Below are 15,065 nucleotides of genomic sequence, written 5' to 3'. Positions count from 1 at the left end.
GGTAAGACTGGGAGGAGGGCGAGGAGCCCTGCTGCCTCTCCGGGGTAATACCTGGGAGGCGGCTCAAGTATTTTTTTATAAGTTTTCCGCGCTTCCCTTGATTGACTTGGGCTAATACTACCAGGGCTCGACGCAGAGGATGCTGCTTCGAATCACCGAACGAAGCTCGAGAGAATTGGTGGATCAAGGGGAAAGGCTTGGTGTAAGCTGAACAGGTCCAATGATGACGAACAAATGGCAAAGTTTAACGACAGCCTGGTCCAGCCGTATGGCTCTTGTGGCTTCATGGTTGTCTTTGCGAACAGACAAAGAGCTTGGCTGAGGTCTCTGTTCAGCTTGAGAGCCTGGATGGGGAGTGGGAATCGAGAATTGAGGAACTTGCGATCTTGCTAGCAGATGAGATGTGCACAAAGGGGAAGAATCTCATGAAGAAAGCATGTGGAATCGATATGCCACGAGAGAACATGAACTTCTGACTAGATTGAGGCGTCCCCAGGCCCGGCCGCAAGCCTAACCTCGTGCACATTCGCCTGTACGGTTGCAAAGCCTACGTTCACCTCGTTGCCAAAGAAAGCCCCCTCAGAGCCCCACAAAAGAAGGAAAAACTGGCCAATCCTACTACTGCCGGGTGGCTCACTGGATGGGATTCTCCCGCAACAGGACGTGACCTCCCACATACGACGTACGAGGACCTCCTGGACGAGCTTGACCCGATCTACAGCGACCGTCACTGCGTCGCAATGCGCAGACGAAGATCTACTCGTTGCGCCAGAAGAAAACCCCGTTCCGCGAGTTCTACGCGGAGTTCAACCGCATACGAGACGCCATGTAACTGGAATCTTGTCCACATTTGCGAATGGATAAAGGAAAGAAAGAGCCGAATGGACCAGGCTACAAGCGTGGAAGGATGGGTCAGAGAGCCCTAATTCCCTTCTGTTGGAGGGAAATAGGGACCACTGGGACAAGTCTCCCTCCTAGAGGTAGAACTTGGAGCATTCACCCTACAAGGAACCCGAATAAGCTTGCGCGTATTGCCAATCAACCAACGCAAGGGAATCAAGCTATTATTGTCTTCAATCACAGCACCATTACTCGCTCTGCCCACCATCTACTGCGCATTGGACATCTTGACTGTCGCTTTCATCGGCTGAGCTCATCGCAATTGCATTGAGAGCAGATAGAGGCTAAGATGCTTCCGCATTGTGGTAGCTAGGTCATTATCATGACCCGGCAGCAAAGCCGCCTTGCAAGTGTCACCAGCGTCAGCCATCAAAGCCTTCATGAGTTGTAGAGTCTGTGAGCCTTGAAGCGGTGTTTCCTCTCAGGTACAATGGGACGCGGACGTGAGGATCGACTAACGGATCGTCGCTTGCAAGAAAATCGAATTGTGGACGCTGAACCGCGTCCAAATGGTCCTCAGCCATCAAAAAGGCAGAAGCAGTCTATAGCTCGTTCTGTTCTGTGCTCCAAAATCTTCATGTGTATTGGCTCAAAAGCCAGTATTTTGAGCGCCCATGTGAGAAGCTCCCCCACCTGTCCACCCTCCAAGCGCCAGAAGAGAAAGAATGAAACCGGTGCTGACCGATGATTACCTAGCTATGTGCACAGGTCTGAGGATGATGGAGTATGGACCGCCGCCGCCGCCGCATGTGGTATGCGTCTCGGGGAACCTTTTACCGCTTCCCCTTGGTGGCCTGTCTCCGCCTCATCTTGTCCGCGGCACGCTGAAGAGCCATCTTGATATCGCCCTTCTTGAAGGTGCTGATGTCGTAGTACGTGGGTGCAATTTCCTAGGCAGTGTTAATAGTCAACCAACAGAATCATCAGGGGGGAAACTTACCAGCAACCATTCCGGCTTGATGGCCGTCACTGTGCGGAGGTAGTTCTTGGTCGTCAGGGCAAATTCGTTGTAGATGACCCATTCGGCGTCGTGCTGGAGGACCGTCGACGGGTGCAACAGGGCACTCTGGTCGTCCTTGACCGTGATGTACATCTTGCCCGTGCCGTCCTTCTTGGCTGCCTGCATGAAGAAGCCGCTCACGAGAGCGCGACGGATGTTCTCGTAGTATTTCTTGTCCTCGAATGGCGTCGACACGAGCTCAATCTCGTTACGCTCCATAATACGGCGCAACTGGAGACGAACGTTGTCGGCCTGTTGCAGAGACCGGTACGACAAGAAATGCTGCTTGCACCATTGCGCGGGGTTTTGAGAGGCATCATCACCCTTGAATGCATGGTAGACGTTGAGCATCGTGAGATGGTCGCCATCTGGATGCGCAAAGAGCTCCTTCATTCTGTCGGCTGCTTGCCTGGCATCTCTGCCAGATGGCCGGAAGAAGAGCTGAGGAACAGAGAGGAGGGCGACGATGGATAGGGTCTCGTTGGAGCAGTAGAACTCAGGGGATGAAATGAGCATGACCGCAAGCGCAGGGTCCAGAGGGAACTCCGAAGCAAGGCGGCCAAGTGCGGTCAGCTCTCCCTCGTCATCAAGACAGGCAAGGTAGTTCAGCTCCTCCAGAGCACGCATCAACGTCTCGGGTGCTGGGGGGTCCATCAGGTCAAAGTGGACCAGGTCGTCTACGCCGAGCTTCTTCAGCTCAAGCACAGTCGAAGACAAATTGGACCGCAGAATTTCGGGGTAGGTCTGGTCGATGAGTTCCTTGTTGAATGCCTCTTCAGTGTACAGACGGAAGCACTTTCCAGGCTTGGTACGACCAGCACGACCAGCGCGCTGCTGAGCAGAAGCTTTCGAAACCGGGGAGACGAGCAAAGACTCGACGCGGATCCTGGGGTTGTAGACCTTTTGCTTGCTGAAACCGGGATCCACGACGTAGACGATTCCATCGATGGTAAGAGACGTCTCGGCAATGTTGGTCGAGATGATGCACTTTCGTACATTCGATTTCTCGAACACTCGTTGCTGTTGGTGGGGCGGAAGACTTCCGTACAGGGGGTAGACTGCGAGAGAGCCGTCGTTGACCTTTTCGCGAAGTATCGAGGCCGCATTTTCAATCTCTTCCTCACCCGTGAGGAACAGCAGAATATCTCCCTCAGCCTCCTCATAGTGAATCTTCAAAACCGTGTTCCACGCCTCCAGGAAGTAGTCCATCGGCGCCTCCTGAGCGTACCAAACCTCGACAGGGTGGGTTCGACCAGGAACAGCCATCAGAGGGGCGTTGTTGAAGTACTTTTGGAACTTGGCGGCGTCGAGAGTGGCAGACATGATAATGAGCTTCAAGTCTGGCCTCCGTCCAACCACCTCCTTCAGCAAGCCCATCAAGATATCCGTCGCGAGAGTGCGTTCGTGCGCTTCGTCGAGGATGATGGTGCTGTAACGAGTGAGGTTATGGTCGGCCATGGCCTCGCGCAGAAGCATACCGTCCGTCATGTATTTGAGAATTGTGCTCGACGATGTCTTGTCCTCGAATCGAATACTGTAACCAACTTCCTCGCCAAGGGTAACATCCATTTCGTCTGCGACACGCTGGGCGACGGACATGGCGGCAACACGACGGGGCTGGGTACAGGCAACCATCTTGCCCTCGGTCTGGGGAAGGTCGTCGAAAAGCACGAACTGCGGAATTTGGGTCGTTTTTCCGGAACCAGTCTCACCAACGAAGACGAGAATCTGGCTGTTCTGGTACATGTCAAGGAATTCCTCCCTGTAGAAAATCAGCGCAATCCTTTTCAATTGTGGCGACAGGATTCGTACCTCTGGGCATGGACCGGAAGGTCGCGCCGGACCTTCAAGATGTTGAAGTATTTTTGCGACAGAGGTCTGCCGCTGAAGAGGTTGTTGGGGCCATCTTCAGCTTCTTTGGCTAGACTCGCGGTGGTTTGGTGACGTTTGAACTTTGCCAGCGCGGCGTTGGACTTTGAATTGGAGTTGGTGCCCTCGTACATGTGGGCGAGGTACGGATTCGCCCTGGGGTCCATGTCGGCGGATGTCTTTTGACGCTTGAAGCGGGACTCTTCACCTTCAGGCCTGCGGTCAGCCATGAGAGCGGTAGATGGGCGGTCGGGTATGTGTACGGTTGCTGGGTCACAGCAAGGTCGAGCTGCCACTGCCAGACTTCCTTTGGGCGGTCCAGTCTGCGGCAGAAATTATTCAGCCCCGAAACGCCGATCGCCGACGCGGGCTAGGGCCCCGAGGGTCCGGGCGCGTCGACGCTGTCGCGCAGCTGCATTCCCCGCAAAACTGAAATATTCCTGACACCACCCACACTTCTCGACGCCCAAACTCCACCTGTTCTCACCTCAATCGCGGCCGTCAAAGGTTCGCGTCCTGCCGGGCATGGACACAGAAAGCTCAATCAGCATGGATGACATGCCCATTTTCTATGTGGGCCACCACGAAACCAAGCGCAGCCATCCGGTGACGGAGCAGCTGCTCCACCATGCGCAAGACCTCAATGTCAGTCTTCTCCCTCTTCGACCAAGTTGCGCATACTAACGGATACCTGCAGTATGACATGCTGACCGCTCCAATCACCAATGCACACTTTCAAGCTCGTGTTTTGACCGCCTTGTCCACATATTTCGCGGAGCTGCAGGCCTCGCCGACCAAAGAACTTCCGCTGCCGCTGATCACGCCGCTTAGCCCTGCAGATACCCTTCACTCGCCAAACGATTCTATTTCCCAACTTTTGGCCTTGACAAGTCCTTGGATAGATCTCGCTTCACCCGATCCTGTCATCGCACACATTTCACGTCAGGTCTTTACCTTGGAGATAGCTTACGCCGCCTTTTGCGGGTTTGGAAATGTCGTTATCCAAGGACCAAAGCTGCACCATAATGACTTGCACGGCCAAGGAATCGCACGATACGCCAGGGCGATTCAAGAAGCTCTCACCATCGGCCAGTACATCAACATTCAAATTCTGCTCCCAATGATTGATGACCCTAATGACGAGTCTCATGACGACGTGGGTAACCTGTCTCGATTCGTCCGCGACGAATATCTCTCCACATCGGAGCCCAAGGAGAACAGGGAAGTCGACATTTTCGGTTCTTGGGATGCTTGGAATGTCATTCGAACCGTTTGTAAATACAGTCAAAGGGTTTCCGTAGGTAAGAAGACAAATTATTTACTTCACTTTTTTCCCGTTGCACCTTTTTTGTCACTTTGCGTTGTTCGTTCCCTTGTGCCTACTTTTGCTTTTCCCGAAGCCGCCACAGGATCTCTCCAGGTACTGTACCTCCCTTTGGCGGTAGAGCTATCTGTTCGTCTGCTAATTACTCGTGCATAGCCTTGACTTTGCCTCCTCAACTTCCACCTGCGTTCGTCCAGCGGCGATGGTTCTCAGAACCCTTGCGTTTGATTTCAATCCCCGCGACGTCTTTCGTCAAGAACAAAAAAGGCTACTGGGTCCTCCCCATTGCGCACCAGATGCTTCTCTTCCGTTACATGCGTCTCCGAACTGTGCCTTGGATACTTCTTACCGACGTTGGCCCCATCCCTGGTGTGGACGATCCGGAGTTGGTCATGACTTCGGGTACCGGATTCCTGCCGCAAGAGGCTGTGACAATTCCTACGCAAGAGCCCACTCCAGCAGAAGCTGCCAAGGCTCCACCTCAGAAAAGCAAGCAGGCGGACCCCACCCCACATCTCAGCTACTTGCGTCATCTTCAGCGTAACCAACCACCAAAAACCCAGATTGAACGATTTGGCGCCGGATATCAAGACTACTTACAAGCGCCTCTTCAACCTCTTACGGACAACCTTGAAAGCATCACTTACGAAGTGTTCGAAAAGGATCCCATCAAGTATGAATGGTACGAGAGGGCGATTGAAGCTGCGTTGAAAGACTGGGCAGCTCTCAAGAAGCCTACTTCGTCTGCCGATGGTGCTGTTGTTGTTGCTGTCGTTGGAGCAGGTCGTGGTCCATTGGTCACTCGCGCATTACGAGCTTCGAAGAATTCGGGAGTCCGTATCCAAGCTTGGGCAGTCGAGAAGAACCCGAATGCGTACGTTCTGCTCCAACGCCACAACCGAGACTCTTGGAACGGTGCTGTCACCGTTGTTAAATCCGACATGCGGTACTGGCGTGGTCCGCACCGCGAAGATGGCACGAATGGCCACGTTGACATCATGGTCTCAGAGCTTCTCGGTAGCTTTGCCGACAATGAACTCTCGCCTGAGTGTCTGGACGGCGTACAACATGTGCTTAATCCTACTCATGGAATTTCCATCCCGCAGAGCTACACGGCACACCTTACACCTGCCTCGGCTCCAAAGCTCCATGCAGACGTCACCACTCGTTCTATCATGGACTCAACAGCCCCTGAAACGCCGCACGTGGTCATGCTACATGCGATTGACTTTCTTTCAACGACCGCTCCAACAAACGCCTCCAATGACCAAAGCCTTCCTAAATCTCCGACACCGACAGGCGGATCTTACGCCGCAGCTGTGGGAACTGGTACAACGCCAGTCCCCTCTGATGCTTCTGGCCTTACACCTAATATTCAGCAAGCCTGGGAATTTGTGCACCCCGTACAGCCCAGCATTCTGTCTCAATCACGTCTTCGCCGTGGGGGTTCTGCGGCCGGCGGAGTGGGCGGTGCGACTGGTGGTGATGGAGCCAATGAGCACAATATCCGCAGCTCTCGCTCCGCATTCAAATGCAAAAACAGGGGAGTGTGTCACGGCATTGCAGGCTACTTCGAAAGTGTCCTTTATGCCAAGGAAGGCCAGGACGCGAAGGGCGAAAAGGTGGAGCTGAGCACCAATCCCGTCACCATGGACGCCAAGAGCAGAGACATGATTAGTTGGTTCCCGATCTGGTTCCCTATCAAGGTCAGTGCAGTGTCCCCACTGTTACGACAGGCCTAACAGTTCTTGCAGACCCCCATGTACGTGCCAGATGACTCCGAAATCGTCGTCAGCATGTGGCGTCAGACCGACGACCGCAAAGTCTGGTATGAATGGATGCTCGAGTCGTTCGTGGAAGTTCGCGGACGCAAGCTTAGAGTCGCTGTGTCCGAAGTGCACTCAAGTCGAAAAGCTGGCTGCCTCATGTGAGCGGGAAGTTGAGCGATCGAGCATTGAAAGAGCAAGTACAAATGTTCCCACGTGCCGGAGACGGTGAATCCTTGTCGAGGTCCAAACGCGACTGGAGTAAGTGGGGATAATGTCCGCGGAACGGTTCCGGCGGCGTTGCAAGAAAATCAGAATTCGAAAGTCGACATTACTATTATGAGGCCAATATGAAGACAACGGCTCCTTATATACACCACACAGGTGTCACCACCCACAACTCGGGCTTAGTACCCTGTGCCATTTCCCTTCTCAACGTCGACGGTCATTGCTGACCCATAGACAATTCCGTTTGAGTATACCCCTTCCAAATCCGGGAGCGGCGTTGTCTCCCAAATCTTCTGGATTCTCCTGGCAGACTGCAAGAACCTTTGTTCAATAGCTGTCCGATTCTGCCCAAGCACCAACTCTCCGTCTCTCTTTCTCCACTTTCCATCGATCAGGACGTGCTTGATATCTCCAACATGAGAATGAAGAATGATCGCAGCGATCGGATCCACCCAGCCAAGCATATTCGGGGAGTTTCCGTCAAACACTACAATGTCTGCCTTTGCGCCAACTTGCAAGACCCCAATGTCTGGGCGATGGAGGGCAAGACCTCCTGAACGAGTGGCTAGAAGGAATGCCTGATTGACCGACATGGGATTGTTCCGAGGGATTTTCCAGTCCTTCATAGTTTGGCTGAACAACTTGAGGCGAGTCGATTGCAACCAGATTCTGGCTTGCGTAATGATGTCCGTCGAGTATGTGAAGTGCGTGTCCACACCAATTGCCGCCTGGTCCTGGATGAATGCGCTGAACTCGTGGCCATGGCCATAGTGCATCTCTGACTCAGGGGTCGTTGAGATGTAGTGGTTGTACTTGCGCAAAAGTACGGCGTCGTCGGGGGTGATGAAGCTGGCGTGGGAGAAGACGATTGGCATGCTGGTGTTGAGAAAAGCGAACTCGTTCAGACGAGATGGGCTATTCGCGTCGAACCAAGGTCCACCCAAATAGTGAGTCGTAAGTGCAGCCGCGTCGGTGTTTCTGCCTGAACGTCAATTCCCCTATTTCTGTCCCGAATGCTTCTGGTACTCACTTTGCGAGGTCCAAGACGGATCTAATTTCATCGTCGCTGGCGGAAGCAAAAGCATCGTAAGCCAACCCCATCTTGACCAGGCTTTCGGGAAGCCTCTCATCCCGAATCAAATCCTTGTAGTTCGCCATCTGATCTGCGACAGAAAATCCATTGGACAGGGTGTGCAACGCATAACAGAACCACATCCTCACACCACTGTCAATGGAAGCATTCAAATATGCCGCGGCCGTCTCATTCGAAAACGTCGCATGCGCATGCTCCAGAATCGTGGTCACGCCAGAGTTGAGGGCCTCGTATATGCCAGCCAGCTGACCGAGATACACATCGTCGCCCTTGAAGACGGTTCCAGCCTGAGTAAACTCGCCGTAGCGGTCAAAGTATTCCGCGAGTGTGGTGTTGGAGCCCAGCGTCTTGTATGCTGTTTGCCATCCGTGGCGATGCGTGTCGACGAAGCCTGGAGAAATAATTTTGCCCTCGGCAGATACTCTTTGCGTGCCTGGTGGTATGGTGATGTTTGCAGTCGAGTCTTCGAATATCGCAGTGATTCTGTCGCCGCTGGTAAGAAGAGATGCGTTTCTCAGCACTTCAAGGGATTGAGATGCATTGTTGAAGGTAATGATGGTCCCTCGCTCGAAAAGGACAGAGCTAGCGAATGCAGGGACAGCAAACGAACAAGTCGCAAGAAGAGCGGGCACGAGAGCAGAACGCGCCATGGTGTATCAAAACGAAGGAATGAATCGCGGCCTTCGACTGCGACCTCCCACTGCGACCTCCCACTATCGTCATTAAGTACCAGCGCCCTTTCGGACGGAGTTTTCTTCACACAACCCCTTCTTCGTAAACTCCGTCTCCGTGCTTATGTGGACTATGGGCGCTACATCGAGCTATCTGATGATCCAGGCGTGATGCTGCGAGGCACTGTGCCTTTGCGCCGCCGTTCTATCGGCGGTGAAGACGGGCTCGTAGTCTCGGAAACTCAGAAATCCGACTACGCTTCAAGCCAAAGGTGCACGATGCGTCCGAATCTCACTACAAGAGTGGAAACGTTGGGGACTTGTGCACACTTCGATGATGCAACTTCCACGTAAGATGAACTTCAAGGTCACAATCAGGCGGAGCGTGACGCCGCAATGACAACGGTCAGGCGAAAGCACTGCACCATCAGAGGTTGGAATGCCGTCAGCAGACCCAGTGTTCCTGCAGCTAGGAGTTCGCTCTCCTTCTAACGACCTTCTCTCGCTCCGCACTTGCATGTAGGGAGCTGTTTTCGGATTTGCGGAAATACGAAGTCCGATGCGGACTTGCCATTCAACGCCTTGTTGTATCCACCATGAATTCTTCCTAGATCGCGTGCCATTGAACTTTTCAATTTTCCCGCGCTTGACGCCGTTTCTTCGCATTCATGATAAAGTGGGTTGACTATTCGAGGCCGGGTCCAGGATCCGTTACACACAAAGCAGAAAACACCGGGAGAGCCCGTCCGGTCAAATGGAGGCAAACAACAAACCCATCCGGTCCCAATGTAGACAAAGATGGGGGAATATTCAGTTCCACTGCGCATGAGAACTCTGTTACTATGCGCCACGCCTTTTGGAGCAGCCCTCGAATTGACTGAAGAGTCATGGAAAGCATACGACAGGAGGGATTGTGGAAAGACAAAGCCGGTCCAGATACATCCACGGGTCGGCTTCCTACTTCAGCACTTACGGATGCCGATTCCGAAGCCACCACGTGGTTGCGACCGGGAGACCGGAGTGCCTCCCATTTGTCCAGAACGCTCTCTGCAGTCTCGACCAGTGATCTGCGCCGGGGAAACTTTGAAGCAGCCTTTTGAAAAGCTTAAAACCAGAGCGCGTTGAATGCTCCAAGAAATCGAGGCCGCGTATCCGTACCTGTTGGTTTTTGCCCCACGCCGGAGCCAGTTCCATGCGGAGCCGGCTCCGATACTCTCCGTCAACACCAGCCGAACGTATGTTGAGGTTCTGGCCAACGGCTTCTCAACGCTTTGTGAGCTGTTCTATTTTTCAGTCTGAACATTAATTCTTTGTCAGAACTCACAACACGGAAATGAAAATGTGGCCACTTTCGCTGCTTGGGCTCATGGCGAGTCGGAGGTGCTGCTACCAAGACTCGACAATCGTTCACACCTCACCATCGACAGATGGTACAGAATGGCGCGGTTTACGAAAGCTTTCGAGCTCCTTTATATTCCATCCAGATGTAGACGTGCGATCAGCGGGCCGTTCGCCAAAAAGAGCCAGGCATCCATGGCAAGGAACCTTCATCCTAAGCTTACAAAACTGTAGTAAGGCTGGTGCACCTGTCGAATAGGAAGAATGCCGGAGGAAAGTTCCGCCTCGGCCTGTATGCCATGTCCAAGATGCCAACGCGATGCGCGGCTGGGGCAAGGATTCCCGGATCGCCAATACCAAGCATTTCAGGGTCCATTGAACACGAGATTTTCTAGATTTCATCCCATCTTCGAGATCCGATTTAAAGCCTGTAGCACGGATGCAGGTGCGATGTTTTCTCAATCGACCGATTCTCTGATCTTTTTGTGTTACCACCATGTCAAGCACTCATTATCGGCCATTACTCCCGAACCATGGATCTTCCAGAGGACCGGAGGACAGCAACGCGGGCCAAGGACTGCAACCGCGTGCCCGAAGATCAAGACAGGGGACCCTCGTGGTTGCTGCCTGCGATGCATGTCGACTACGCAAATCCAAGTGCGATGGACGACGCCCTCAGTGCCAACAGTGCTACAACAAGGACACTGAATGCCACTACGACACCCCTCCAAACGAGACGAGGACGGGTGCTCTCAAAGCCAGAAATGAAGAGCTACAGCATGAAGTCACCAGCATGAAAAAGGTCTTGGACATGCTGCGGTCCAGGTCATCAGTCGAGGCAGAAGACTTACTCAAACGAATCCGAGCTGGCGACAATTATCAGTCGCTTTCGCGGCCGGCAGATGCAATGGCTGCTGACGAACAGAAAGAGCCGCTTGCTAACGACACGGCCTCTAACGAAAACCAAAATCAAGACAGGATGGACGTGGATTCTAGGCCTGCCACGGCTGGAGCGGAATTTGGATTGGCTGGAGCTGAATTCACACTCGGAGCTGAATTCACACTGGCAACAGACAACACGAAACAGCTTCCCCCCGTGCGTCCTATTCCTGAATTGCGTCTTCCCGATGCACAGGAATGTAAAAGAGCAGTGATTGCCTTTTTCAAATACAGCGGCAGCCTCTTCCACGTGTTCACTCTTCGACAAGCCATTGATGATTACAATCAAGTCTATGGTCAAGGCATGGTACCATCGAGGGTTGCCTTATGTGAACTTTTCTCGATTGCGGCGATTGGAAGCCAGTACACCATCCCTGGTATCGAATCTGACACATGCGACATTTTTTTCAATCTCGCAAGACTCTACTTTGACGACATTATCTACGAAAGCCCCCTTAACGCAATGAGAGTCAGTGCTCTTTTGGGAATGTGGAACATCATGTCGAAGGACCCAGTGGCCATCAACTACGTCGGTCCGTCTTAACAGTCTTGACAGCATATCTGCTCACCTCAGAACATGCTTAGTCCGCTAATCATAGCGAAGAAACGGGCATCCGCCTCGCCGAGAAACACTACATCGCCGGCGAGATGCGCCCTATTGAGGTGGAAGAATCTACATGGATCGATCACAAGAGAGTCTTCAAAACACTCCTGTTTCTTGAAAGGTGTGAATGCTTCTTGTGATCTGAAGTTGGTCGACCTGAGGAGCATTCAAAGCAGAGTTGAATCGCTCCAGGTCTTGTTCAATGATCATCGTCGTTCTGTTTCCGTTCTCAGCCTGCAAAATTCAACGCGAGGCCCCCCCTATCGTACAAACAACTGACTTTTAGAAAGCTGGATTCTCACCACTTTGGAGTGTGTCGAGCAAATCAGCCACCCAGATGTTTTGTTCAAAGTCAGTCAGCCTCGTATGTCCCAGAGACCATGCTCACAATCATCAAAGCAAACCAGCGCCGCCAGAACAGACGACCAATCCCAGCTTGTTCAAACCGAGATCGCACGCTGCGCCATCCTTGGAGCACAAGTGCTGCGAATGCTGTGCTCGTTCAGGTATAACAGTTTTTCAGTCGTTGATTCGATGATACGTGATCTAGAGCGATGGTATGCCGAACTACCAGAATCAATCAAGCTCCCCCTCCCCGACCCCGACAGCAACAAAAACCACGATGACCCCTCCGAACAATTCGACCTCGACACACGCGCCACCATCAATTTCCTCCATCTCATTTACCGAGGCAACATTATTCTTCTTTGCAGAAGATTTCTGACCCACGAGCCATCTGCAGGTTCTGCCTATTCCGAGCAATTTCGAGAATTGAGGCGTCGCTACAGCAAGCAAGCCATCTCGGCTGCACTCGAGGCATCGCGGATCATGAAGGACATTCGAAAGCAAGAGGGCATCTATGACAGATGCTGGCTCATCTTGTGAGTGCTCGAGAACAGCTGAAAATGACTTTTCACTAAGCAACTGTTGGAAAAGCTCGCAAGCATACAATTCCTGCACGGTTCTCTTGTTCGCTGTGGCGGAGAGCTTTTCCCAGGACGAAGGACCAAACAACCCCGCATACGAGTACCTTGACGCCGCCCAAATCTGTCTCGACACACTGACAAAGTGCGCAAAAGGTGACAAGGTGGCTCGCCTCCTCCACTCAAGGGTGGAGGGACCATGTCACTTTTGGAAGAACATGGTCCGCGGACCGCCGTCAGTGGTGCCTCCTTCGCCGCAAGCAACGCACTCCAGCGGTTACTCTTCCTCATCCAGCGAGACCAGGTCGACTGACTTGGAACATCCGTTCGCCGAGATTGTTCGGCTTATTCAACTCCCGTTTGTCGATGGGGGCGAGGCTCCAGGTTTCGAGACTTGGGGGAGCGGCGTTGCTACAAATGTCACCCCTCCTTGGAATACTCGCCACGGGGACTCGGTGTGTACTTTTGAGTGGAAGCTTGCGGCTGTCATCCCTTTCAATTGGGTGTGCGACTGGGAGTCTCTGGAAAGTTGACAGTGGGAACGAGCGATGGGGTTCTCGGGTTGGTAATTAAACGGCCGTGGATTTGGCTCAGGTTTACGGGTACTTGGAACTGGAGTTTGATGGAAACAAGCTGTTCTCATTCTCGGTGTCGATGACGGACAGCATCGGTCTCTTCAGCGCTAGCACACGAATCTGCATCTTGCGGCAAATTAATGCTGTTCAGTCCTTTGATGTCTTTTACTATGAAGTAACTGCGCTTGTGGCGAGGATCAAGAAGAAAAGATCAATCAAAAACAGGCAACTGGCCAGAACATCAGAAGAGGGAGACAAAGGCTCTTTGGCCGACTTGATGAAAGGTGAGTAGTGGGCTACCCAACTAAGAAGCCACGCACTTGCACCTGCCTCTTCCAGCAGGCGTGCTACCCACTCAACTTCTCCTTCACTTCGATGTCTAATCCGCATCAACGCTTCTCAAAACAACTCTGCTTGCCTCCATCTCACCTAGCCCCTTTTCTCACCCGGCATCGCTGCTTTCTATTTCACTTCGATTCCCCTGAGCTAATGCGGAGGGGTCCTCCTACCTAATCCATCTGCCCCCATCCCATCCGACGACCTGCCCCAACGACCCTATGACAGGCGCGGAGACGAAACCACACTTTCACTCGGGACCTGCAATCAACGGTCCATCAAGTCCTTCAAACGCAGGAACGAGAAGTGCTCACGCAACGACGCAGAAAAACTCCGCGCGAAACTAGGACAAACGACCAAAGTCGTGAAGCCGAAGCTCAAGGCAGCCTACCAGAAAAGCATGCCGACAAGGAAGCAGACGGTACAAGAGCTGGTTGTCACGACGGATTCGCAACCGGCAACCCTTCCCGAGACGCGGCGAGACAAGAGGAAGAAATTTTTCAGGCAAGTCTTCGAGCTCATGAGCAACGGATTGACCGCCATCAGTGAGCCTCAGCCTGACTAACGTATCGGATGCGCTTTACTGACTAGGTAAGATGCTAGTCTTGCCGATGAAGCCGCAAAAAAGACTGTTTCCTCCACAGTGGCCTCAGTACCTGTCATACCCGCATCGCAAATGAGCCAGCCAGACATGGCGACTCTCAAAGCACCCAAGTTCTTTAGATGCGCTGGATGCAACACCTGTCGGGCGATATCGCGCATCTCAGTGACGACGGGCACGTGCGTCTATTGCTCATACGGATCGCAAATGGTACGGCTTGAGGACCGCTGGTGCGTTGGATGCGGGAGCGAGGCGCTGAGAGCCACATTCTTCGACGAGGCTGGACAGGAGCAAGATCTTTGTGGAGCCTGCCGACTGTCCGGCTCGAGGCCAGTCCAGGTCCAGCCGCAGACGACTGCGCCGGTCATTCCACCGCAGCAGACAGCACAACCGCAGATTTTAGAGACAGCCCAACCAAAGCCTGCCGGTGATGGCGACGAGGTGGATGAGCAGTCAAAAGTGCAAGGAGGATAGAGAAGCCCGCGACAGTATACATGGATACCGTTGTTTCTCACGCCCTATTATTCCATGCATCCCTTCTCTTTTGCACATTGTTTCGCTTCCATTTTGATAGAGACTGGCCCGTTCTCTTCCTGTCTGTCCCTCCAATGTGGGTCAGGTCAAAGGATGTCTTTCATCCGCGATAATGTCATCTCAGTGGTTGCTCGGAAAAGTCTCAATGCGACTGAACAAATTGCAGGCAGGTGAATCGGTGGACATCTGGATGTACTTGAGCAGCTCGAACCTAGTAGCGGTGACCAAAGTCAAGTCGTGTTCCTCATTGTCCACACGCTGGTGATGGCATGCCAAAAAGACAGCACCGCAAACAGCCGCGTCAAAGTCCACCACACGGCGGCAGAGAGGAAAAGAATGTACTGCCCCAAAAGGGCCGGTACAG

General features: G+C 53.0%; 5 protein-coding genes across 5 annotated transcripts; 2 read left to right on the top strand and 3 right to left on the bottom strand.

Annotated features, from left to right (window-relative positions):
• Nucleotides 1-1,673: 1,673 nt before the first annotated feature.
• Nucleotides 1,674-3,999, bottom strand: BKA78DRAFT_331165 (pre-mRNA-splicing factor ATP-dependent RNA helicase prp16; the record flags this gene model as incomplete). Its single annotated transcript, XM_066889855.1, has 3 exons — nt 1,674-1,790; nt 1,841-3,662; nt 3,713-3,999. The coding sequence occupies 3 exons, from the start codon at nt 3,997-3,999 to the stop codon at nt 1,674-1,676; spliced, it is 2,226 nt and encodes a 741-aa protein (XP_066745821.1).
• A 225-nt stretch (nt 4,000-4,224) lies between these two features.
• Nucleotides 4,225-7,164, top strand: BKA78DRAFT_123875 (protein methyltransferase RmtC). The gene is made up of 4 exons (XM_066882485.1): nt 4,225-4,414; nt 4,467-5,070; nt 5,250-6,799; nt 6,848-7,164. Exons 1-4 carry the CDS (start codon nt 4,295-4,297, stop codon nt 7,022-7,024), a joined length of 2,451 nt encoding a protein of 816 aa, XP_066745820.1. The 5' UTR covers nt 4,225-4,294; the 3' UTR covers nt 7,025-7,164.
• Nucleotides 7,165-7,266: 102 nt separating this feature from the next.
• On the bottom strand, nt 7,267-8,830 carry BKA78DRAFT_331164 (uncharacterized protein; the record flags this gene model as incomplete). Its single annotated transcript, XM_066889854.1, has 2 exons — nt 7,267-8,065; nt 8,118-8,830. The coding sequence occupies 2 exons, from the start codon at nt 8,828-8,830 to the stop codon at nt 7,267-7,269; spliced, it is 1,512 nt and encodes a 503-aa protein (XP_066745819.1).
• Nucleotides 8,831-10,445: 1,615 nt separating this feature from the next.
• Nucleotides 10,446-12,811, top strand: BKA78DRAFT_123847 (uncharacterized protein). The gene is made up of 4 exons (XM_066882484.1): nt 10,446-11,661; nt 11,733-11,853; nt 12,023-12,083; nt 12,132-12,811. Exons 1-4 carry the CDS (start codon nt 10,686-10,688, stop codon nt 12,615-12,617), a joined length of 1,644 nt encoding a protein of 547 aa, XP_066745818.1. The 5' UTR covers nt 10,446-10,685; the 3' UTR covers nt 12,618-12,811.
• Nucleotides 12,812-13,390: 579 nt separating this feature from the next.
• BKA78DRAFT_312506 (uncharacterized protein) lies at nt 13,391-13,790 on the bottom strand. The gene has a single exon (XM_066888309.1). The coding sequence runs from the start codon at nt 13,618-13,620 to the stop codon at nt 13,399-13,401; it is 222 nt and encodes a 73-aa protein (XP_066745817.1). The 5' UTR covers nt 13,621-13,790; the 3' UTR covers nt 13,391-13,398.
• Between the last annotated feature and the right edge of the window lie 1,275 nt (nt 13,791-15,065).

Source organism: Phyllosticta capitalensis (assembly GCF_038381095.1).
Source record: "Phyllosticta capitalensis strain CBS 128856 chromosome Unknown BKA78scaffold_4, whole genome shotgun sequence".
NCBI classification, from domain to species: Eukaryota; Fungi; Ascomycota; class Dothideomycetes; order Botryosphaeriales; family Phyllostictaceae; genus Phyllosticta; species Phyllosticta capitalensis.
Note: the sequence above shows the minus strand (reverse complement) of the source record. Positions and strands in the feature narration are given on the sequence as shown.